The sequence below is a fragment of the Nuphar pumila genome, chromosome 6 (genome assembly GCF_984573655.1).
Source record: "Nuphar pumila chromosome 6, dmNupPumi1.hap1.1, whole genome shotgun sequence".
Lineage (NCBI taxonomy): Eukaryota > Viridiplantae > Streptophyta > Magnoliopsida > Nymphaeales > Nymphaeaceae > Nuphar > Nuphar pumila.
The window spans coordinates 100,653,827-100,681,081 of record NC_143254.1 but is presented as its reverse complement, the minus strand read 5'-3'; the positions used below and the strand labels follow the sequence as shown (position 1 = coordinate 100,681,081).

The 27,255-nt window shown below is 36.9% G+C and overlaps 1 protein-coding gene across 1 annotated transcript; it reads right to left on the bottom strand.

The window, feature by feature from the left end:
* LOC149835414 (uncharacterized) lies at positions 1–27,239 on the bottom strand. Its single transcript, XM_090010519.1, has 4 exons — positions 27,023–27,239; positions 6,643–7,290; positions 961–1,059; positions 1–582 (listed from the first exon to the last, which is right to left on the bottom strand). Exons 1-4 carry the CDS (start codon positions 27,176–27,178, stop codon positions 235–237), a joined length of 1,251 nt encoding a protein of 416 aa, XP_089866645.1. The 5' UTR covers positions 27,179–27,239; the 3' UTR covers positions 1–234.
* Between the last annotated feature and the right edge of the window lie 16 nt (positions 27,240–27,255).

Here is a 27,255-nt window from a genome sequence, read left to right as displayed (position 1 = left end):
TTTCTTTTTGCAAGTCTCTAATTCATGTTCAATACCTCTTTTGAACATTCGGTTAAATGTGTGGTTTTACTTAAAAAGTGTTATTTTCATGTGCCACCATCAAAATATGCTGCTCAACATTCAGTCAAATGTGGTTTCTTCAAAAGCCCTACCTTTTAATGTACCCCATCAAAATATGAACAAGATAAGAGGGAAACAAAAAAAATGGTTCTTGGCCCCAAGCAATTTTCTGATTTATGCACACTCGGCTAAATCTTCATTGATAATGTAGCTGACCTTGGGGCTTTTCCACAAACTGTTGTGAGAAGACTGCAATTCCAAACCATCTGCAGAAAATGTCGGCAGTTCAACGCTGTCATGCTGCACCCTTCCACTTATCCCTAAACATAACCCATTTGCTCTTCTAGCAGTCTGTTTTGCTCTACCAGAGCCCTTAGGTGGACCAGGATCAACAAAGACAGGGCGCAACCCAATGCTTGGGTTAGGCTTTATGCGGTTCATTTCTCTTTCTTCTGCAGGCTCTGTTGGTCTTAGTATACTGTTCTCTGATTCTGACTCCATAGAATCCTTGTGCATTAGCACCTGCATAGAACCCATACTTGATAGTTAAAACAGAGTGCTATAAGCAATTGAGTGGTAAGGAAAGCACATGGCCACACCGTTCAACCGTTATCCGACTTAACGAGATACTTAGATTGTTCTTTTTTCTTTTTCTTCAGAGAGAGATATGACAGAAATGATATATTAATCAAAGAAAGCAAAGAGCGAAACAAGTGACATTAAGTAGGAAGAAATTGCCACATAAGATGCTTAGATTGTTGATGATTTCACGTTGTATATGAATGATGTTAATGCTTATATAAACTACAGAGGTATGAATGGCCAAAATGACTGCATGCCTATTTCGATGAGAGTAATGAAGAAGTAACCAGTTCAACATAAAGCTAGACAGAATACCACCTTGCGGCCCACTAAGTCAAATGTTACAACCACTTTACTCCGTTTTTCACGTTCAGCTTCTTCAACTTTCTGCTGCTGCTTTTGCAAGAGTTTTTTTTCCTGGTACATGAAACATAAATATTTTCCATAAGAATAACAGGAACCTCAACAGCATATCTGGCCAAGACACTCATGCATGGCAGGGTTCCAGATTTAAATATAGTAAATGAAGTAGAATTTGAAGAGGAACTATGAAGAATAAAACAAATCATAACCTAACCACACAATCAAGGCAAGCAACCACCATCACTTCACAGCCATCACAAGGACATGGATGAGGACTCAATATGAATAAGAGACATGAATACGCAAATTTCTTGAAAGTTAGGACACGAATACAGGGGTTTTTATTATTTATTTCATAAAAAATTAGTTATTTGTATTTTAATAAATAAAAATATATTTATTATAGAAAATATTATTAAAAACTATTAAGAAATAATAAAACACTCTCTATGCATGCCATAGTGTGTCATGTGGCCTGCCCACGTCATGTCTGCCGACATGAGACCGAAATATCATGTCCCTGTAACAGCTTCACAATAAGAACACTAAGATCGGAACCGCAAAAACCACAGAAAGAGAAAGGGAAGAAGACAAGGAAAGAAATGAGATTAATGGGACAGACAAGAAAAAGAAAGTGATTTCTGAGCTCTGATGACTTCTTGTAAATATTTTGAAAAGAAGAGGAAGAACCCACAAAATAGTGATAAATAAGTCATCTACATGTTTGGATTAAGCAAAAAAAATGCAACCTTGTTTTTTTGAGGTGTCTAGGATGATCTAGGACATAAACTATCTGAGAGCTACTCTCTCTCTCTCTCTCTCTCTCTCTCTCTCTCTCTCTCTATATATATATATATATATATATATATATATATATATATATATATCAAGAAAACTTTGTTTTCTTACAAAAAATACAAAAAAACAGTTTGAGAAGTTTTAAAATATAAAAGAAACAAAGAATCAGTAAAATATATATATATATATATATTTAAATACTGCAATATTAACATGATATTAATGCAATATTTGTTTTATGAGGATATTTTAAAAATATCATGTTATTTTCACATTTTTATCTGTGGTTGTTATGAGAAAAAATTAATAGCATAATATTTTTAAAATATTGGTGGTACTGGTAACTATAACACGCACACACATACACATATATTAAATGTAAAAGAAGAAGATTACAGATTCTCCTTTTATAGACAGATGGGAGAAACGAGAAGGAAAATGTGTGACGAGAAAAAAAGGGAGATAGGTGAAGCCAGAAAGAAAAAGATAAAGAAGATCACTGATTCTCCACTAAAGGATCGAGTGACCCTTTGGCAAGACATAAGATGATGCATGAGAAAGAGAGAGATGCCAAATCCTGAAGAAAAAATACATGATACAAAAAATAAAGAAATAAGTAAATTGTAAAATCCTTGAAGTCAGACGAATTGTGACTCTTAAAAAGTAAAATTCAAAAGGCTATTGGTGCGAGAGGTCATCATTGTTTACTTGATACTCAAAAAAACAAAAGGTAGTTTATCAAATATGAGATCTATGTCACACGCACTCTTCTAACATGGCACCGCACCCGCGTCGCACCCACACCCAGGTGGGTGCGACACTTGGACACAACTTCCTTTGTGTTAGGTAACCTCAACCACACTAAGGTCAATTTCTATCCAAAAGTATATTCAGTTAACCCTAATCAAGTCCATTATATATATATATATAGAGAGAGAGAGAGAGATATACAACAACAAACAACAACTACGCCTTCATCCCAAAACAATTGGGGTCGGCGATATGAACCAAAAAAGAAAATCATTCTGGGTCTTCCACATGAATCCTTCACATCCAATCATTTCTATCCAATGCCATATCCTCGGTGAGGTTCAAAGCATTCATATCCTTTCCTATCACCTCCATCCATATCTTCCTAGACCTACCCCGACCTCTTTTAACTAATATATTTTCCCATTTCTCCATCCTTCTAACTGGAGCATCATTAGGCCTTCGCCGAATATATCCAAACCACCGTAAACGATTCTCTCTCATCTTATTTTCAATGGGTGCAACGCCTACCTTCTTACGTATCTCCTCGTTCTGAATCTTATATTTTATTGTATTTCCACATATCCATCTCAGCATACGCATCTCAGCTACACTCATTTTTTGAATATGATGTCTCTTGGCAGCCCAACATTCCGTACCATATAGTAAAGCGGGCCTAATAGTCGTCTTATAAAACTTTCCCTTCAACTGCAATGGCATTTTACGATCGCATAACACTCCAGTTGCACTCTTCCATTTCATCCACCCAACCTTTATCCTATGATTTACATCTCCATCAATTTCCCCATACTTTTGAATGATAGATCCCAAATATTTAAAACAATCATCCACCAGTATTTCTTGCTCACCAAGCTTCACTACACTCCCATCACTATTTCGTTGCTCACTAAACCGACATTCCATATATTCTGTCTTACTCTTACTCATCTTAAAACCTCTTGCTTCCAATGTTTGTCACCATAATTCTAACTTAGCATTAACCCCCAACTCTAGACACATCAATCAAAACAATATCATCAGCAAACAGCATACACCACGACACATTTTCTTGAATTGATCTCGTAAGCTCATCCATCACTACAGCAAATAGGAAAGGGCTTAAAGCAGATCCTTGATGTAACCCAACCATTATAGGAAAATTGGTTGTCACCCCTCCACAAGTACGGACATTGGTTACTACTCCTTCATACATATCTTTAATTATACTAATGTACTTGAGAGAAACATTTTTCTTCATCATTGTCCACAGAGAACGTCCCTAGGTACTCTATCGTATGTCTTCTCCAAATCAATAAAAACCATATGCAAATCTTTGTTCCTCTCTCTATTTCTCTCAATAAGTTGTCTAAGAAGATGTATAGCTTCCATAGTTGATCTTCCAGGCATAAAACCAAATTGATTCTCCGATATCATGACAACCTTCCTCAATCTAGACTCAATCACCTTCTCCCAAAGTTTCATAGTATGACTCATGAGTTTTATACCACGATAGTTTGTGCAATCTTGTATATCACCCTTATTCTTATATAGAGGCACCAAAGTACTCTTCCTTCACTCATTAGGCATCTTATTTGTCTGTCAAATACCACCTAATCTCAACATCATCTTTGCAAGCCTATAAATATCCTTCTCGCACTCTTTGGTATCCAATTTGTCATAAACCTCCTTATATACCTTATCCCTCACGTTCCGAACTACTTTTTTAGCTTCCTTCTTTGCTATCATATACTTCTCCAAATTCTCATTATCACGACTCTTACTTAGATTTCTATAACACTCTCTTTTAACCTTAATAGCTAATTTGACATCCTCGTTCCACCACGATGTATCCTTACCTAGCGGTGCACCGCCTTTAGAGTCACCCAATACCTCCTTAGCCACCTTTCTCATGACACCCGTTATCTTATTCCACATTGATTCTGAATCCTCCCCGATACACCAATCAGCTTCCTTAACTACCTGCTCTACAAACATTCCTTGTTTAGCTCCTTTCAATGCCCACCACTTAATTCTAGGATCTATCCTATGTCTATCTCTTTTGCGGTATTGTCTAATTCTAAGATCTAAAATTAAGACTCTATGTTGTGTAGCTACACTTTCTCCCGGTATAATCTTACAATCGATTCAACAACCCCTATCTCTCTTTCTAAGTAGGAAAAAATCTATCTGACTCGTATTAACCCCACTTTTAAATGTTACTAGGTGAGACTCTCTCTTCCTAAACCAAGTGTTTGCTAAGATCATATCATAGGACAAACCAAAATCTAAAATCCTTTCTCCACTTTCGTTTCTTTCTCCTATACCATAGCCTCCATGAATACTCTCAAATCCATCCCTACTAATGCCTACATGCCCATTAAGGTCACCGCCGATGAAAAGTCTTTCTCCATAAGATATCTCTTGTACTACTCCATCTAAATCTTCCCAAAATTGACACTTAATGGAATCATCTAAACCTACTTGAGGTGCATAAACACTAATAATATTAATAATATTCATACCTAATACTAATTTAATAAGTAAAATCCTATCACCCTTCCTACGGACCTCAACTACATTATCTATAAACTCACGATTCATAACAATCCCTACTCCATTCCTATTCCTATTTATTCTTATATCCCCAAGGTTCTATCACTTTTGCTTTCTCACCTACCCATTTGGTTTCTTGTAGACATAAAATATCAATATTTTTCCTACACATAACATCTACTAACTCTACCAACTTACCAGTTAAAGACCCTATGTTCCAAGTGGCTAACCTAATTTTATGGTCCTGGACTAACTTTTTTACCCCCACCCGTCCAACAAAGTGAGGGAACCCTTGCCTATTTGACACCACACCCGGGCGCCGGTGTGACGCGTCGCTTCCGGGCGACGACCTAGCAACCCTTGCCCATTTATCACTGCCTCCGGGCCTATAGAGTACAGCGCGTCGCTCAGTAGGGAACGCCCCAACGAAATTCTCATATTGGTTCATATTCATAGGGTATGACAGTTTTTATGCTGGCTGTCACAGGCCTACCGCAACCCTCCTCCTTTATCCGGGCTTGGGACCGGCAGTATGTATATATATATATATATTCCCTGCAGCCCCGCACCCAAATTTTTTTAAAGTACCGCATCGCCGCATCCGCACCCGCACCTATGTGACATAGTATCAGATACTTATTGTTGAAGTGTTCATACAACACACATGGGCTGTCCAATACTTAATAGGTTGTGCCCATTATGTCCAACAGCGTCAAGCATTTCGATGTTTGAAGTTCAAAAATCTGTACCCAAACTATACCAAGAAGTGTCAGACATGGATAGACACGGATATGCTAGACCAATATGAGTGTCCAGGTAACACATAGCAGAAAACAAAGACCTTAAGCTTCTCAATCAGATGTATTTATGCTCGTAAAACTCAAAAGATTGCATATGATTACCTAATTACTTGTACCCAATGTTATCAATAACGTTGAGGTGTAGGACCAGTTCGCGAAGCGAGGCATAAAACTTAAGCTTCACAAAAAAATATTTAAAAAAATAAAAATAAACAAAACATTATTTGTGAACCAATAATTAATAATTAAATATCAATTAGAGGATTTAAAATAAATCACAAAATGAATTTCAACAGACAACATTCTACATATGGGCTAACAGAAAGGTACAATTCTCTTTATAATTTTTATACCTTTAATCTACTCATGTTAGAAAATCATTGTACAGGAGCAGAAGATTCAGATACATATATCGTAGCAAATTAGCAATGGAAAAAGTCACCAACTCTTTACCATAAAAAAAGGCACTAAATGAATTTTGAATCTTAGATTGACAGGGGAATTAGCAAAACTTAAATTGAAAATTTATTATAGAGAAACAACAAAGAATTCAGACAGCATAATCAAAATTTACAAGGCTTCGCAAAAACTGCAGACCTTCACTTTGAGGCACAAAAAGCATGCTTTTAACATCATTGCTTGTACCCTTAGCTTGTTAACATAGCCAGATTTGAATCCTCCATACTATCATTAATACTTCATGAATAGACAGAAAAAGTGAACAAGAAGAAAGTACCTCAGCAGATAGCCAGTTGTTCCCCTCTATTTCATAATAGTCACTCTGGTCATCAATCACTGTCGTACGTGCAGCAGAATTCCTGTCATACTCAACAAGCCTTTTCTTGAAAGCTTCTGCTACTGCCTCAGACTCAGAAAGAGGAACTACAGTGTCATCTAAACCAGCATAGGTGCTTCCTTCTCGCAGAACAAGTGCACCACAAAAACTGCATGGCCCTTCACCTTCCTGCTCGCAAACAATCTTGCCACAAGACAAACAGTTGGTAACAAGCTTGTGCTGGCGAGCTTGGCATGAACATGGCTTTCCCTGTTGAAACACAATAGATCCCTTAGCAGCATCTGCAAGTGAAACAACTTTACCAGATTTCTTCTTTTTGGAAACATTAGATACACTCTTTTGGGTGCTTTGTGGATTTGTTGTCTTGGAAACTTTTCTTCCTTCCTGATTGATAACATTCATTCCATCGTTGGATATTTTTGACTGCTTTTTGGACCCAACAGTCAAACCTTCATCTGCAGGAGGTTTGATATAGGTCTGCAGGTTAGATTTCAGGACGTCACTGGTGACACTGCTGGAATTCACACAGCCTCTTCTTTGCATGTACTCCTCTATTACGGGTTGAACGGTTTCTTGACCAATAATATTCTGCAGAAAAAAGAACACTTATTTGAAGCAGAGAAAGAAACCAAAACTCATGTGGCTTCAGTAATTCAATGAATCATGATCATCGGATCAGAGAAGAAATCTAGTTAAAACTTGTCATTCAACTAGAGAATGCGGGAAGAGAACCAATTCAGACATATAGACCTCATCAACAATATGCATCATGATCTTCATTGTTTCATCGCCATAAGGAAAAGTTATGACCAATATAAATTGAACATGCCAATTCTGTTAGTCTTGCTTACAACTTAAGCAGTCGTGGACAAAATGTGAACACAATCAACTTTTTCAAATCTTTAGATTGCACCAATACAATGAACCAACCCAAATACATGAGAATCCTGCTAGTTTTTCTCAAACTTCAGACCTCTACAAGAATACAGATTGAGATGGTAACATTGTATTGATCATTAAATTTAAAATGGGGGAGACTAGGTGACAGGTTGCAGGGTGCAGAAACTAACAAACAAAGGCCATGATTTCATGTTAGATACAATTTTTTTTCCAGAATAGGAAATCAAGCTTCAATGTAAATGCATAATCCCTTGAGAGACCTAGCTGTTTAATATAAAATTATGCTACCCATTCCAGAAGATATTCCAGAATATTTGAACATATGGAGACAATTGATCACACGTTGGAATCAGAGTTGCGACATAAACCTTAAGTCAAGTTCTCAGTAATCAGATACACAATTGAAAGAGCTTCCAGAAGCTGAATTCAGGTGCTCTACTAATCATATCTTCTAAAATTGGGGAAGAGCTTTCTTGAAAGATAAGTCTGCACAAAAGTATATCCATTATGCTGAAACAGAAAATAAAATCGACAAGAATATTGAATATGTATCTAATATATATATTCATATACATAAACAGGGAAAATCGTTAACATGGATATTCAGCCCCAAATTCAATAATATCGGCTACTATGGAATCATACAAGATTTCAGAACTTAATACTTTAGGGAAATCGACCAAATCAAGAAAATAAAACTCGTTGCTCTATTTATGAATACCTATATATAGATTTCCCCTTTTTCCATGAACAATTTATGCATAAAACGAATTTACACTTATTTCTTCCCCGTTCGAACCTAGAGAAGAACCCATACCTTAGATCGAAAGCAGAAAAAGACCAGAAAATATTCGTCGGAACAGGAGATGATCCTCCTTTCCTTCTTTTTCTTCTTCTCGTTTTCCTTTCATTCTTTTCTTCTTCTCTCTCTCTCCCACGAGTTTCCCTCTCTTTCTCTCTCTATCTCTCTAGAATACCGATTCTAGAGAGAGAGAAAAACTCAGCCCTTTTATAGGTTTTCTCTAGATTTTTTTCTACTTTATCTCTCATTTTTTTGTATTATTTAATTAATGGGCTCCTATAAAGGGTAACACCCCTCTAGAGTCTTCTACAAGTGTAGAACTCTATCTCGAACTACTTCTCATTCTTTAGATATCTATTATTTATTTATTTATCTTAACTTTATTTGGAATTTTCTAGAGGGTGACGCCCCCTCTAGAATCCCCTTATTAGGTGGAGTTCTACAAATATGGAACTTCCCCCTTATCCAGATAATTAAAATTCAAAATTTATTAATTAATATATTTTATTAATTAATTATTATTTAATTATTAAATAATAAATTTTTAAGAATGTTATAGAGGGTGTCTCCCCCCTCTGAGAGTCTTATTAACATGAAATTTTACTCAATTTAACATTTTAATTGAATTTAAAGTTTTAAATTGGTTGGACTTGGATTTTGGATCCGGATTCAATATCCAAATTCATATCCAAAATCCATATGGATTCCAACCTAGACTAGATCCTAATTAATATCGGTCTTAGACTGGGTCCAGATCTATATCAACTCGGATCCGATCCGATCTGATCCAGTCTAGAAAATGGTAAAATAGAGGCGGGTCATTTTTGAAAAAATACAATTTTTGAGCTAACCGTAGCCCGAATTCAGAAAAACAAAATATCAATGTTCTTAGAATTACGAGACGCATCTAATAATATACTACCTAATTTTCGCCTCCGAATTTTACATAAATTTAACCTGATTTTCACTCGATTTTCGATTAATTTTAAAGGTTACCAACAAAAAGTTTTACGAATATTATTTGCCTTGTTTTGGTCTTGTCAATGGGTCACGCCCAGACCCAGCTGACATCACCTAAAAATGAAGATTTTTATCAACTTTACAAAATACTTGGCCAAATTTTCAGAATTGCAGAATCTACAATGAAAGAAAACACACACGATATTACATAGATTTATAAATCATTAATAACTTTAAACATTCTTGAAAAGTATACATCATTTTGGTACACATATTTATCACATTAATGCATAATAGACTTGAAATACGAATTTTACAAACAATAATTAATACTATAAAGAAATAATTCACAAAAGAGTCCAAATCTCAACATATTTTTACACAGCGGAAGGTACATGAAACGATTTCCATCAATTAACAAAGATCAATTACATTTTTTGAAGCAATATCAGTCATGCAACAAAGGATGTAATAGCAGTCATCACTCCGGGGACATGTGCTTTTTGCTTCGGGCGGCAATGGCTCGTTGGTCCCCAGTTTCGGTTAGAACGTTCGGGTTTGTTGAGAATAGGTGGTTTTAAGTAAAGTTATTTTACATTAAGATGCTATTTGTAATTTAGTTTTATAATGGGGCTTTATTGTAATTATGTCTTTAAGCCTCTCTCTATTTAACATAGAGAGAGGCCCTAATATCGAATGAGGTTCTGAGGTTTTCTGTGCAGCCGTCTCTCTCTCTCTCTCTCTCTCTCTCTCTCTCTCTCTCTCTCTCTCTCTCTCTCTCTCTAGGACTCGGGTCAGCTTTCTACATGGTATCAGAGCCATCACCGATCGTGGGAGCGTGATCGTGGGAGCGTGATCGACTGTTACGTGGGAGTGTGATCGAGTCTGATCAAGGCTCGATCGATCGTGGAGGCCATCGTGATCGTGATCAAACTCCGATCCAATGAGTAAAAGAAATCAATAGAGCGATCAGGTCAGCGATGTAATTTTTTTTTATCTGATGACAGATCTGGTCGTGTTGTGGGTTAGTGGATGCTTGTTGTGGGTTCGTCGCCTCGTGTTTTATTGTTTCGTGACTACCTACTGCCTCGGTGGTAGTTCCTGCCGTCAGTCTCGTGACTATCTGTTGAGAATGTGATTGTTGTTAGTAAGTCTACATATGGTTGGGGCCCTGTTTTGTTTATCTTGATATAGTTGCTGTTGGGAGATTGATTGTTGTTGGTACAATTTCCACTGAAAAGGTCGTGGCTTCCTGCTTATTTTGGGTAGCAATCCAACACGTGGTGGTGTTGCTCGAAGAAAAAAAATGAATGACTTAGTGCCGAACTGTATATGTCTGGGGAGCTGCCCCTGTTATGAAAAAAAATTACTGCTGCATATGCAGAAGTCATGTTAGTAGTGAGTCACTGACGTGCTGAATCATTTTTCTGTTTGTGAGCTGCTGCTCACTACTGTCGTGGGGTTTTTTTTTTTTGTTCGTGAGTGAACAACTGCTGATTGGAATTTCAGTTGGCGTGTGAGTGTAACACACGGTTGTTTTCCCTATTTAGTTTGGAGATTGTCCAGTTTTTTCTTGGAATTTCAGTTGGCGTGTGAGTGTAACACACGGTTGTTTTCCCTGTTTAGTTTGGAGATTGTCCAGTTTTTCTTTAACCAGAAGTATGGCTGAAACTTCGAAATGTGATTCAAAATTGGAACATATTGGAGAATATAAGGCATTTGCCAATCCATTTTCGTACGGTTCGTCTGTAAGGTTAAATGAAACTAACTATGCCAGGTGGTCCAGAACATTTATGATGTCGGTATCTGGACATCGTAGAAAACATATCTTGTTGGAAGATGAACCCACTGAAAAGGTGGGAAAATATGTTACCTGGGATGAAGATAATGACATAGTTATGTCATGGATTATGAATAGTGTCGAACCCCATATTGCAGATGGTTTAATTTATTATAATACAGCCAAACAGATGTGGGACAATCTTCAAGATACATACTCACAAGAGACTAATGTGAGTCGTATCCTACAAGTCGAACAGGAAATATACAATTTACAGCAGGGAGATCAAACCTTGGCCCAGTACTATGCCTCCGTCAAAGCTGCGTTTGAAAGACTTAATGCTCACAGACCTCTCTGTTGTTCGAAACAAAAAGATCATCAAGAACAAACTATGGTTGCTAGGTTTCTTACAGGTTTATCTTCAGAATTTTCTGTTGCAAAAGTCCAAATGTTGACTGGTTCGGATGTACCTACTCTTGCTGAGTCATATAACCGTCTAAGCAGACTTGCGATATCTCTTCCACATTCTTAGCCTGTTACTCAGTCATCTGCCTTAGTTGTCTTATCTGGTTATGGACGTGGAAATCTTCAGAACATCAGAGGACGAGGTCGCGGACGAGGTGTGGGAGGCAGAGGAAAGCTTCAATGTACATTCTGTGGAAAATCTGGACATTTAGAAGATCGTTGCTGGGATAAGCATGGCCGACCAACCTCCTCTTCATCAAAGTCATATGCTCCTAGAGCTAATACTACTTCTCTCGAGGCAACAAAGGCACAAGAAAATATCTCTGCAAGTGACAGTAGTATAACCCTCAGTCGTGCTGAATATGATGAGCTGATAGCTCTTCGTCTTTTGAGTTCTACCTCTCCTGTTGCTGGTGTTGCCTATTCAACCAGAAATCTTCTTCATCCGACTGCCAGTAAGTGGATTATTGATTCCGGTGCATCCAGACATTTGTGTGGAAATTCACTTGCTTTTTCAGATCTAAAGGATATTAAGGCTCAGCTTGGAGTCTCATTAGCCGATGAGAGTACCTCCCCGGTTGTTGGTCAGGGAAATATTTCTATATCCTCCTCATTACAGTTGAAAAATGCTCTTCATGCTCCAAAATTTCCTCAAAGTTTACTTTTTGTTAGTTGTCTTGTAAAAGAACAAAACTGTAGAGTAATATTTGATCCAATGGGTTGTCATTTTCAGGATTTGCTGACGGGGAAGAAGATTGGTGGAGGCTATGAAGAAAAATGAATCTACTACTTACATCATCCAATGGGTACTGTTCATGCTGCAGTGGAACATTCATTTAGTCTTGTTCAGTGGCATCGTCGTCTTGGTCATCCTTCATTGTCAAAGCTTCGTTCGGTCTTTCCTCATATTCCCTCCACCACATCATTTCAGTGTGAAGCATGTCAGCTGGGCAAGCATCATCGAAGTTCGTTTCCTTCGAGTCAGAGTCAGTCTAGTAATAAAGTCTTTGAACTTCTTCATGCAGATGTATGGGGTCCTAGTAAGATTCCTACTAGGACTCAGTGTCGATACTATTTAGTTATTGTTGATGATTTCTCTAAGTTATCATGGGTGTTTTTAATAAAGGAACGATCTGATGTTCCAAATATTATCAAATCTTTAATTCTTGAAATAAAAACTCAGTTTGAATCTAGTGTCAAGATTGTTCGCACTGATAATGTTCTCGAGTTTAAATCAAAAAGTTTGTTACAATTTTACCAAGATAATGGCATCCAACCACAAACTTCCTGTGCCTATTCATCTCAACAAAATGGGGTGGCTGAGCGAAAACATCGTCACCTACTTGATGTTGCCAGGACCATTATGATCCAATCAAATGTTCCTGCGTTATACTGGGGAGATGCAATTACAACTGCTTGCTATCTGATCAACCGCATGCCTTCCTCTTCTGTGGGTGATCAAATTCCAATTCATATCCTAAAACCAAATACCCCTCTTCTCCCTCTCGCCCAAAGTGTTTGGATGTGTTTGTTTTGTACACAAACTTGGCCCTGACCGTGATAAATTAGCTGCTCAAGCTACAAAATGCATATTTATAGGTTACCCCAAAAATCAAAAGGGATATCGATGTTATGATCCTACTTCTCGCCGAGAGTATGTCAGTGTGGATGTATCTTTCTTGGAATCCACTCCATATTACTCTAATACCGGTTCCCCGCTGCAGGTTGATCCAGTTGAGTCATGTCCATTACCTATACCTCCTTTTCCCTTGGAATCCGTGCCCTCATTCCCGAACCACACTTCATCCTCTTCCAGATTTCATAATCCTCCATTGGTATATGTGCGTAGAGATCCACCTCCGCAAGTGCCTCCATCTTCCTCTTCCCCTGAGGTAAGTTCTACTGACAATATTGATCTTCATGATGATGATAACAGGCCGATTGCTCTACGAAAGGGGACACGACAATGTACTTTATATCCCATGTCTCATTTTGTCTCAGAAGCCAGAATTGGAAATCAGTTGAAATCTTTTATTTCAGCTTTATCTGCCTAAGTTATTCCTCTGAACTATCAGCAGGCAGAGCTTGATACTCGCTGGAAGATGGCTATGCAAGAAGAAATGGATGCCTTAATATCTCAGCATACTTGGGATCTAGTTGATTCCCCAGCAGATGCTGACATTGTTGGATGTAAATGGGTATATACGATAAAGTACAAATCTGATGGTTCAATTGAACGATACAAGGCCAGATTAGTAGCCAAAGGGTATACTCAGACATATGGTATTGATTTCTTTGAAACTTTTTCTCCTGTTGCACGGATGGGTACCATTCGTCTTGTTCTCTCAGTTGTTGTGCAACATGTGAAAAATGCATTTCTATATGGGGACCTATCTGTGACTGTTTACATGCAACAACCTCCAGAATTCGAGGTTGAGGGGGAGTGTCAGAAGGTGTGTAGATTGAAAAAGGCAATTTATGGCTTGAAACAAAGTCCTCGTGCATGGTTTCAGAAGTTGTTTGAAGTGATGTCAGGTTTTGGCTTTAATAGGTCAGCAGCATGGTGGTATATGTGGATGACATCATTCTTACAAGTGATGATGTGAAAGCTATTGAAGCCACAAAGGCTCATCTTCAAAAACACTTTGTTACAAAAGACCTTGGTTCACTCAGGTATTTTCTGGGTATAGAAGTTGCCAGGAGCAGTGAAGGGATGGTTTTGTCTCAACGGAAGTATGTTCTTGACTTATTAAAGGAAACAGGAATGTTGGGAGCTAAACCAGCAAATATTCCCATGGACCATAAAGTTCAGTTGTTTGAAAAAGGGTCAAAACTGGTTGATAGCAAAAGCTATCGCTCCCTAGTTGGGAAACTACTGTATTTAACTGTGACCAGGCCTGATATTGCTTTAGCAGTAAGTAAAGTCAGTCAGTTTATGGACAAACCAACTGAGGTACACTGGAATGCAGCTATTATGATTCTCAGATATCTAAAATCTTCTCCTGGAAAGGGGTTATTGTTCAAGAAAGGTGGAACTCTGGATATAGTGGCCTATTCTGATGCTGACTATGCAGGATCTGTAGTAGATAGAAAATCTACCACAGGATTTTGTGTGTTCCTGGGAGACAACTTGATCTCTTGGAGAAGTAAGAAGCAAAATGTGGTTTCTAGGTCGAGTGCAGAATCAGAATATCGGGCTATGGCCCAAACAGCTGCTGAATTGATGTGGGTTCGTACTGTTCTTCTTGATCTCCAGGTGAAGGTTTCCTCTCCCATGACCATGATGTGCGATAACAAAGCTGCAACATATATAGCGAACAATCCTGTATTTCATGAGAGAACAAAGCACATTGAGGTTGATTGCCACTATGTAAGGGATATGGTTCAAGCAGGTCATATCACTACCCAATATCTAAAGTCGGAAGACCAAGTTGCAGATATGTTCACAAAACCTCTTGCCAGACCAAATTTTTCAAAATGTTGTGACAAGCTGAGCATGATTGATATCTATGCTCCAGCTTGAGGGGGAGTGTTGAGAATAGGTGGTTTTAAGTAAAGTTATTTTACATTAAGATGCTATTTGTAATTTAGTTTTATAATGGAGCTTTATTGTAATTATGTCTTTAAGCCTCTCTCTATTTAACATAGAGAGAGGCCCTAATATCGAATGAGGTTCTGAGGTTTTCTGTGCAGCCGTCTCTCTCTCTCTCTCTCTCTCTCTCTCTCTTCTCTCTCTAGGACTCGGGTCAGCTTTCTACAGGGTTAATAAAACACCAATGCATAATGAACCCCCGAATGTTCTCTTCTGTTACAGTTGTCTTGGCCCGCGTGTATCCGCGGGATAATTCAAGAGAAACATTAAGTTGAGTATCTTATGAATATCAGTTGGATAAAGGTTTGTCATTCTTGCGTCTTAACATGTATTAGTTAGATTGGTTAATTAAGCATTAGACAAATTACTTAAGCCTATAATCATGTTATTGTTCATGCTTGCTAGTTAGAGATTTATAATTGTGAGATGCATTAAATTATTTTCATGTTACTTGTTTCTTTATGCTATGTTTAGTATCATGCTTCACTGTCTATAATTAAGCAAACACATTGCATACTTGTTACATAGTACATCTGCAAAATCATAGTATTTTTCTACGCAAACTGGTTGTAGTCTGACAAATTTATTTTACCATTTTTCGAGAGAAGAGTAAAAGATACAGAGCGGTTACGAGATGATGTGCGGATCAAGATTATATGATATATTGTGTTGCCGAGATGTTGAACTTTAATTTGGTTATTGTAATTATGTCACTCAGATATTTCAAACTCTGATATTACGTTCTAAACTTTTATTAGAAATGAAATGAATGTTAGTTGCTTCGATGATCCCTGTGACGCGCCTGAAATGTTTAGCTTGTTTAAATTTGAATATTTTCGTTGTTATATAAAATGTTTAGGTGATAAAATGCTCTACTAAGATATAAGGTTATCCATGTTACAAATCAATACAACCCTCTAAAAGTTTTCAGTTCAAACTTCTTCTGCATATCATTTTCCTAAAAGCCCTTTGTTTGTACCCTATAAAGGCTATAAACATCTCATACAGATTTATGACCACCAAGCACTAGAAGGTACAAGATTGTAATGACTAGCAGATCAAGATGTTGTAATTGACATTGATTTAGATTCCAGTTCTTCTCCGCAGTTCTAAGTCATCAGTTCCAGAGTTGTGGCTATCAGATATGATAGACTTTCTCCAAAACATCAAGCCTTTCTTGCTTCTTACGTTGTTGTAGGATCATATATTCTGATTCTATCCTTTTAAAAGCATTGAGTACCAAAAAGTTGGACTATCACACCAAATGCAAGTGCAGAGAACCACCAGACACTATTCGCCATTGGCATGGATGAGAACTAAATGTAAGTTTTGGATAGTCATTTATCAATTCTAGAACTCTCCTCCATCCAGAATCAATATCTTGTCAGATATCATACTAGTACCACTTAAGGAAATTTATATATTGAAGCTATTAACCAGTCAAATTCCTCTCTTATAAAATCATGGAAGATTTCAGACTCCTGCTATCATGTGCACCAGAATGTTTCAACTTTCAACACTTACATGATCATTGCTTGTTGTTGATGAAGTAACATACTGGGCTTTGTTTCGAAAGCTACCCATCATCCCTTAAATATTTTCATGCTTGCTTTCCTATGTTCAACATTTCGCGTATATTTTTTTTTTCTGAGAAGAACCAACTACACCCAGCCGACCCAGTCAGCTGGGGTTCGGTTCAGGCCCAGCTGGACCCAACCAGCTGGGTCCAATCTGGACAGACCTGGCAGAGGAATACCAGGTCTGCCAAGTCCAGATGCAGGCTGGTCTGGGCCCGGCACGGCCTGGCATGCCCAGCCGAGCCACTCGGCTGGGCTGCCAGGTGTCCAGCCAGCACCCTGCTGGGTCTGGTTCAGCCCGACCAGACCCAGCCACACCTGGCAGGACCTGGCACGTCAGGCCAGAGTCGGCTGGCCTGACCGCCAGCCCACCAAGGGTCTAAAAAAAATATACTTATATTATTTTCTTTTCTTTTTTTGAAAACATAGAAACCTTTCTTTTCTATAATACCATGAACCAATAGGCCACCAACACGGATTTTTTTTTCATGAACATGCATGAAGATAAAATATTATAACATGGATTTTTGGTGCATCCAACGATCCAAAAACATGGATCATCCATGGAGATCGATCATACCATAATATCAACCCTTAACAAATTATTTGTACCGTCAAACCCATGCCTTTTTGGCATAAAAATACACATGCACAGAATTTTTTTGTTGCTACGTGTATAAAATCGAAAATACCTCCATGAAAGAGGATCTACAAAACCTCATCCATGTATTTTAGAGTAAATATCTAGATTTACTCTTTTTCCATGGATTTTCTCAAAAACATCACATGGAAACCCAATCCATGTTCTTTCTCTCATCTGAAACAAGAGAGAAAACCTGTACCTTTGCATGAATCGAAGGAAAATAATGGTGGGTCAAGGGTTGGATGGCTGAAAAAGATCAAATATCCTCCTCTTCTTCCTTCTTTTACCTCTCTTTTCCTTACTTTCTCTCTCCCCCATCTTTTTTTTCTTCTCTTTCTCTTTTCTCTTTCTTTTTGAAGTCTTTTTATAGGCCCCCATAGGGGAGGTGTTAGGAAAACTACGAGCAAGAGACAACCAAAAGGAAAACAAAGAACAAGAACGATCAAACAAAACACAAGAAGAACACAGATTTACGTGGAAAAACCTCTCCTCAAATCCGAGAGAGAGTAAAAAACCACGGCCGCCCAGAGAGAAATATTATTACTCTTAACTGACAGTTACAAGTTGGGGAAAGAAAAACGAGAATATAAACAAGGCAAGGGCGACAATCCTAACCCTAACCAAATCGGGTCGGATCCACTGAAAACCGGGTCCCAAACATAAGTCCCAAAAAAAAATCTTCTGGGGGGGGGGGGGCACTGCCCCCCTATAACCCCCCGCCAGGGGCGGCCCCCCTGGAACCCGCGCCGGGGGGAGCCCCCGGACCCCCCTTGCTGCAAGGGCAAAAACAATGAATCAAGCTCCACAACTCATCAGGAGGTCGCCCCTCCTTCTCCAGCCCTCTCTAAGAGAGTTCCCAAAAAGATGGAAACTCCCTCTCCTCCCTCTAGTTTCCTAATTTTTTGGAAATACTACCAAATGTTGACTTTTCCACATTTGGTAGTTTTTCTAACTCTTTAAAGCTTTTAAAACTCTCTTTAAGTAAGTATGGGGGCTCTCTTAAGGAGTCTCACTCAGCCCTAAACCAAAATTCGGAATTAATATTAATTAATTAATTAATTAATTATTAAATATTAATTAATTAAAAATATCTAAAAACTCCCAAAAATAACCACATTAACTCTAAAGGCTTCTTAACTATAATAAAACTCAAATTAAGGCTTTACACTGAATTTAAAGCTGGAAAAACGTTGGGCTTGGATTTGGTTTCGGATCCAAGATCCAAACCCATACCCAAAACGAAAATGGATTAAGACCTGGATCCAATCCAGATTTAAGTAGGAGCTAAATAGAACCCAAATCCATAAAAATTTGGATCCTAGGCCTTGGATCCAATCCGATCCAACTCCGGATCCATTTCGACAAACTGCTCAATTTTCAGAAAAACGTGATTTTCGGGCCAACCGAGACTCGAATTCAGAAAAGTAAAATATTATCGCCTCAAAATTCTGAGACGCATCCAACGATATATTACACGAATACCAATTTCCGAATTTCGCCCAAAAATAACCTGAATTTCGCTCAAATTTTGCTTGAATTTAAAGGTCGAAATTAAAACTTTATCACGCTTCGATTGGCTCGCCTCGACCTTGTCTAAGAGACCTGGGTAAAGCCCAGACTCAAAGACTTCAGTCTAAAAATCGAGCCTCAAACGATTTTTCTCCCAGAATTAGCCAAATTTTCGAAAATCTCATATTTAACTAAGTGTGAAAATACACGATATTACATAAGGAAACATTGACGAAGAAGAATCTCATTCCTATATGAATTTCTATGACAACTTGTATGACTGGAACCATCACTATCCAAAGCTTCACAGTCAATTGACTTATAATAGAAGACATTCTTGAGAATACTACTTGGATGTATGGGAATCATAACGAATTTTATCATGTAGAAGTGTCTTTATATCATTAGTATTATAGTATATGATAAGATATACAAAACGAATGATGAAATATAACAATAGCACATTTAATATCGTGTATTTTTTCATGATTTTTAAATTCAAAAATTTTGAATTTTAAACTAAGTGTTTAATGAAAATGACAAAATCGTGAGAAAATATCTTTAAATATAGGTAATGTCAGCCAGGTTTGGGCGTGGCCCAAAGCCCACTGACAAGACCATAATGAGAATTAATATTTGAGAAATTTTTTTTTAATCTTTAAATTCAAGCAAAATTCAGAGGTAAAAATCAGGTAAGTATACCATTAGATGTGTCTCGTAATTCTGAGAACATTGGTGCCTTGTTTTTCTGAAATCGAGCTACGGTTGGCCCGAAAATAATGTTTTAAAAAATGACACGCCTCTATTTTTGCCTTTTCTAGATTTAATCGGATTGGATCCGCTCCATTTTATCTAAGTTGATATGGATCTGAACTTAGTCCAAGACCCATATGAACTACGATCTGGTTCAGGTAGGAACCATATGGATTTTTTATATGGATTTGGATCTTGAATCTGAATCTAGATCCAAAATCCAAATATGGCCAATAACTTTAAAATCAAATTTTAAAAGTTAAATTGGGTAGGTAGAGTTCTACCTGAAGTAAAACTCTACCATAGGAAGGCTTCCAGAGGGGGGAAAGACCCACTAGAATATTTCATAAAATATTTTATAATATAATAAAATATTTAATAAAATAAAATAAAATACTTAAATAAATTCTAGATTTATCTGATAGATAAGGTGGAGTTCTACGTGAAGTAGAACTCTACCTAATTGAGTTCTCTAGAGGGGACATCACCCTCTAGATAACCCTTAAATAAATGAAATAAAAAAATAAAACAAAGAGATAATATGTTATAAAAAGGAGTAGGTTTTCCCCTCTGTCTAGAAACTCAAGTTTCTAGAGAGGGAGAGGGTTAGAAAGAGAGAGAGTAAAGAGAGAGAGCCCAAACTCGTTGGGGAGAGAGAAAGAAAAGAAAGGAAAAAGAAGAAGAAAAGAAGAGGGAGAGGAAGAAATCCAACCTTCTCATCGAACATCCATTGTTTTTTTTATCTTTTTCCACATTCGATTTAAGGTATGGGTTCCTCTCTAGATTTGTACGAGGAGTAGTTTTAAATCAGGTTAATATGTAAGTTTAGATGGAAAAGAGGGAAATCTAAATTTAAAATATGTCATGTATTTCTTGAGATTTTGATTGCCCTAGTGTATTTAAATCTTGAAATAACCATGTTTATGTCAATTTTCTTTTATTGATATAAGCATGCCATCGATTCTTCATGTTTAAGCATGTGTTCAACTTCGATTGATTCTTGGATTTGCATATCATAAGAAATACATGCTGCCGATTTCTTTATATAGCCCTTTTATGCTGAATATATATATATATATATATATATATATATATATATTCTATGCTAATTTTATTATTCATGTTCCAAAATAAAATAGATATATATGGTTTGGGATCAGATTTGATCCAAATCAAGTTTGTTGATTTCATCATATGAGCAGTCCGATCAGATCTACCTATATGCATTTGTGGGCAGACTGATCAGGCCTGCCGATTTACATATATGTAATATATTTGGCTGAATCAGTCTTATTCTTCATGTTTCGACGCAGACAACATCTGATCAGATTGTTGATGGGTTGCTTGAGCAATATGATTAGATGGTTGTCATGCGTAGGATGTGCAACCTTATCAGATTGTCGATACATGTGAGCATGAGTAATCTGATTAGATCGGCACTATGAGTGTGGATACAGTTTGATTAGACTGGCCCATATGCTATGTGAGTGTAGGCTGATCAGACTTTATGTAAATATTTTTTTTTAGATGTTATCAAATCCTGTTTTATGGTATCTTGATAGTTGTTATAAAATCTGAATATACGTGGATTCATTGACTGTTATCAGTTTTCGATTATGCTAATTTGATGTTGGTCTATTGATTTACCTGCATGTCATATTGGACTGTTATCATGTAATAACCGTGAATTTTACTGATTTAAGTAAACTTGAAATTCATGTCTTTAAGCTAGCACAAAGATAATTCTATCATTTTATTTGTTTATTTGTAATTGGATCTCGGATATCATGTTTGGATCTTCAATATCAGATTCATACTATCCTATTTCGGTTTTTGGGCCTTTGGGAGATTCTCTCGGTCACTGACCACTCCCTTAGGATTTACAGTTTCAGTTAAAATATTTGGGTTAATAAAACACTAATGAATAATGAACCCCCGAATATTCTCTTCTGAAATAGTTGCCTTGGCCCGCGTGTACCCGCAAGATAATTAAAGAAAAACACTAACTAAAAATATCTTGTGTACATCAGTTGAGCAAAGAGTTGGCAGGTTTGCACTTTAACATGTTAATAGTTACTTTTAGCATGTGATTATTTAAATTAGCATAAAATAAATTCAGTATATTCGTGAGTTTGATTTGAGCCTGCTATTGTTCACATATGTTAGTTAGATCCTAGAGGTTGTTGTGGTAATACTTCAGTTCCTATTGTTTACTTTGTGTTTTTACCTATCATTAGTTAACTTAGCATGAATTAAATTCTTTATTCCTGTGATTGTTGATTTGATCATGTTAGAACTCATATATACTAGTTAGAAACTTAAATTGACAATGTGCAGTAGTTTAGTCATGTTCAGATTCTCATGTTATGCTTAGTGTTATGCCTTATTGTTTGTAATTGAACAAACCCCCTTGCATACTTGTTACTTAGTATATTTGTCAAATTCACAATAATTACCTACTTAAACAGTTGCAGTCTAATTCCTATAAATTTACCATTTTTCAGGTGAAGAATAGAGTTTATGAGCGGCTGCAAGATAAGGCTTCGATCGATATATTGATTTATTGTGTTCTTGGGACAATCTCATATTAAATTTCAATTTATTATTATTTCTGTTATTTGGAAACTCTGATTTGGAATAAAATAAATGTTGTTGCTTGAACACTCCTGTAATGTGCCTGAATGCTTAACCCAATGAAATGTTTGTTTCCGCTGTTACAAAAAAAAAATCCTCTAAAAATTTGGGTTAAAATTTCGGGGCGTTACATATCAAATATGGTTATGCTAATTTGATGTTGGTATGCCGATTTGCATACATGTCATGTTTGTGGACTGTTATTAAACCTGATCTTTTGTCATTATGTTGACTGTTATCATATTTGATTTCATGTTATCAAATCTGATTTTATGTTAACTGTCATCAAATCTGAGTATATGTTATTATGTTAACAGTTATCGGATTTGTATATACATGTTTTGTTGACTGTTAGCAAATATGATTATTTGTTAAAATTGTAGACTGTTATCGGTTGCATATAAATGAGTTTTTATGTATTGTTCTGGGCAGCACATTGCTGCAACAATAACATATTGTCGACATCATGTTGTTGTGCACATTTATGCAGCAACAACATGCTCATATTCGAGTTGTGACGGCATGTTGTTGTGCATGTTTATGCAGCAGCAACATGCTGTCAGCTGCTCACATTAGTGCAGCAACGACATGCTACTAACAACATGTCATTGGGGCATGGTTATGCAATGGAAATTAGATTATCGAGTAGGGTGTTGTATGCAATCTGATCAGATTTGAGCATTGTTTGTACACATGCAATCTGATCAGATTTGAGCATTGTTTGTACACATGCAATCTGATCAGATTTGACACTAATTGCACATGTGTAATCTGATCAGACTGCCGAGTGGTGCATTATGTGCAATCTGATTAGATCCGATATTGTGTGTGTGCATGGCATCCCCATCAGATTGGCCAAGGTCCTGTGCTAGTACAATATGATCAGTTTTGGCAGCTTTGGTGCATGTGTAATCTGGTCAGGTTGTCGATGGATGTGTGCATAAGCAATCAGATCAGTTTTCCCAATGAGTGTTGATATGCAATCTGATCAGATTTGATAATGTGCCACGTATGTTAGCTTAATAGTTTTGCTATGTTCGGACCCACATTCATGTTGACTGCAGGGTTATGTATTTGATTATGTGTTTTGATTGGTTATGTATGATTATGCATTCAAATACCATGTTACAAATATGTATATTATACACATGAAAATTCTGAAGTTTATATTGATGTTTGCATAAATATGATCATGTGCATGTTTGGGTGTTTATGCATAGAATTGATCATGATAATGTGTGTTGCAAGCATTTGTTCGCATGCGTATCCAATTGGCTTAATGTGTATTCATTTTGTGTGTTTGAATGTATATTGTAGACATGTTTTAGAACAAGGTATGTGTTGCATGTTCACTAAAATTTTGTAAAAAGATGCATAAATAACTTTGATATGTTTTTGTGGTCATATGTGAACCACTGGGTCGTATAGGCCAGAAGCATGTATGGCTCTACTCGTGTTGATTTTATTTATACATTGCAAAATTTATTTTTGAAAATGATTGATTTTTCAAAATTAATTACACTGTTAAAATTGTGTGGATCAAGGCCCGAAGCTGGTTTTGCATGTTGATTTGCAAAACGGTTCTTGTGCAAAGAACTTGAAATTGTTTAAAAAGGTAAAAGAGACCAAACAATGTAATTAAATTCTTTCTTGATGTCCCTTCCACAGTGTGAGAATCTTGGATGGCGGTTTTGAGAAAACTGTGAGGATACTAAAACTCTATATGTGATTGTACTTTTCAACCCGATATCGTGGTTCATCTCCTGGCCACAGTTTTAGGAAGATCCAACCACTTTGACTGAGGGTAGTGGTGTTGACTCAGCTGATTTCTCTGATGTCCCGACATTCGATGTTGATTTCTTATGTTTTGTGGGATGGTGTTGATTCCTGATATCAGTCGAGGAACAAGTGTGGGACCCAGTAATAAAATACAAATTGTATATTAAGCTACCACTGGGAACCTAACTTGGACTTCGAGAATGTTGTACTCATTTTGAGTATCTATAGGTTTAAGAAAAAGTGAAAACTAAATTTGTATGCATCTAATAGGTACATGCATGCAAAAACAAACTTAATAAGTTATTCATGCATGTGCATTGAATCATGCATATTTATTGTTATGCATTAATTCATGCAATTATGCTTATTCCGCTTTGCATGATATTTGTTATTGCATAATATTTTGTTAAATGCTTGAATGGTAAGTTGTTTGTGGTAAATTGTTATTATGATATTCCTCTGAAATTATGCATGAATTTGGTTTAAGATATTTTCTTACTGTTTGAATTTTTAGATAAATTCGTACAAAGGACTTTGGTTCTTACCCATTTAAAAAAAAATGGTTTTACATGTCTGGGTGCTTAGTGATGGGTTGAGTTGCTAGCTGGAGACTGCGAACCTTAAGTGACTAGTTTTGGGTTCTTTGACAGAGTGGCTCTTTTATGATAAACGATTTACTGTTTCAGCTTATTTGACATTTATTCATTGGTTAATAAAGTTGTTTATTCTTCGTTGATTCAATGCACTGTCTCTTTGTAGCTTGGTATATTAAATCTATGAGACCCCGAATCCTTGGGTTTGTTTCCGCAATTGTTTAAAAAAAAATCACTATTTTTACAAGGATTAGTTGGGGTCATTACATTTTCTCTCAGTCAACTCTTGGTCCGACATGGAAACTCCATGACATGTATTGTTTGGAAATACTTGCGATTATTAAGGATTAATGCTTATACAATAATTCCTTTACTAAAATAGGAGAGCTAAAACCCTAACTCAGAGAAATGTATGGTTATAAAGAAGGTGCTAAGGGTAAGAGTTCTAGGATCTGAGTTCCTGCCAAGTAAATGTCAGTTGAGGTGTTCACTCTGATGAATATTGGGTGCTTCAGAGTACATGGAAAGGAGTGGAAAATAGGCAACACGATATGGAACTTTTTGACATGGGACCAGAAAATTTAGTGCCCAATAAAAAATGAAGCTTTCAACAATTCATTTTTATACTTGGTTTGGTTTCCCTTGCACAAAAAAAAGCTTTGAAGTTCTAAACATCATTACTAGATTTAATGACCAATTCAACATAGACACCACCTCCAAGCTTGACTTGCAAAGGTCAAATTAATTCCTTTGAAACCAACTCAAAGAAAGCATATGGAACAGACATCAAAGTTAGTGAAGAAGGCTTTTGTGATCCTGATATCGTCAAGAAAATATAGAATCTTATATGGAATAATTTGGGTCATTAGCTGAACATAAGGGGAATACTGCACAACATATGAGTAGGTATAAAGCAAGTTGTTTTCCACGTCCAGATTGCATCACCCAGTTAACAAAGATGAAAAAGAAAATGAAAGTATAGACAAGGCTCAGAAATGCAAAAGGAAGTAACAAGATGAGATATATCATAAACTCAAGGAGAGATCCCATTGGTGAGCATGAACAGGCCAAATGTTCATTTGTGTTTAGCAAGAAAAGAAAAAACACCTTTCAATTACTGCATCCAATCCTAGCTAGATCAACATGAAGAATGAGATAATTTCAATCAAATGACACACAATAACAGAGAAGAAAGTTCAGTCACATATAAACAACTCAATCAGTAAGCGTTTTGCCAATTATTATCAACTGGTTTTAGCGGGTTGCTGACTCTCAAACAGAATTTTGCATGTTGGCCATAACTATATGGTCCGTCATTCAAAGCACACAACTTTTTTTTAATTTCTTTTGGATTTTCAAAATTTTCCAATTTTTTTGGATTTTTCATTTTTCAAATTTTTTGGATTTTTCAAATGACTACTTACAAAAAACAATTAAAACAATTTACTCACATTCCCAAAAGATGTGAGAATAATGACTGGATGACTGGACTGTATGTGATCGAGAGAACACCTGATCCTGATGATACAATTTTACATCCTGTGACTCTCTGACAAAATGTGGAGAACGGATATGCTTTGAATCTGCCCCAACAATGAACTTCAGATGCTGTGAGGATAAGTAAATGACACTTTCCGTTTGAAGCATGATGTGACCCATCAGATACTCCTCATTGATCTTTCAAGGGATTGAGAATTGGACCTTTGCTTCGATGTTGCCCCAGATTTGGCTCCAAAAAATGGCAGGTGATGCTCACTAAATATGCATATGATGGGCCAAAACTAGAGAACCCATCATTCAAGCAACAAAAGGAAGAAAGGAAAAAAGGAACACCACAAGTTACTATCAACCGGGCTTTGGGCTTTCATCCAATAATGTGCATGGTTAGCCCAATACTAAAGAACCCATAATTCAAAAGCCACACAAGTAATAGGAAAAAAAATAATGAAGCCCAAAACCTATCACCAACAGGATTCCTGATCAGCTCAAAAAGATTGAGTGGTTGAGCCAAATTGCCAAAAACTAGAGAACCCATCATTTAACCAAAGAATGAAAGGAAGAACCATCGATTGGGTCCTGGGTTTTGATTCAACAATTTACATGGTTATGCCAAGACTAAAGAACCATCATTCAGAAACCACATGGATAAGAGGGAAAAGAAAAAAATCATGAAATACAAAAACTACCATCAATGGGGTTGCTTATGCCCTTAGAAAGGCTGCATGGTCAGGCCAAAATGCAAAAACTACAGTACCCATCATCCAAAAAACAATTAAAAAAAGAGGGGAAGAAGAACAGAAAACCAAGAGCGGTAGTAAAGAAAAGTAGATTACGTTGAGGTATTCACTTGCGTCTTCTGGAGGGGCCAACTCGCAGTAGGAGACCACCCCGGAGATGACGTCGTGGTCCAGGCACAACCCGTTCTCTACTCGGCTGCACAGCTCAATCAACGCTCTCTCCAGCCACTCCCCTGTTTCAGAGCAACCCATCTTCACTGATGAGGAAAAATTTGACTCTCTCTCTCTCTCTCTCTCTCTCTCTCTCTCTCTCTTCTCTTTAAGCCTCC

Excerpts from the sequence above, each read along its gene's own strand:
- LOC149835414 (XM_090010519.1), bottom strand. The coding sequence starts at position 27,178 with ATGGGTTGCTCTGAAACAGGGGAGTGGCTGGAGAGAGCGTTGATTGAG. Across the intron at positions 1,060-6,642 it reads ACAACTGGCTATCTGCTGAG|GAAAAAAAACTCTTGCAAAA; the intron begins GTACTTTCTTCT and ends TTCATGTACCAG. Across the intron at positions 583-960 it reads TTGACTTAGTGGGCCGCAAG|GTGCTAATGCACAAGGATTC; the intron begins GTGGTATTCTGT and ends GGTTCTATGCAG.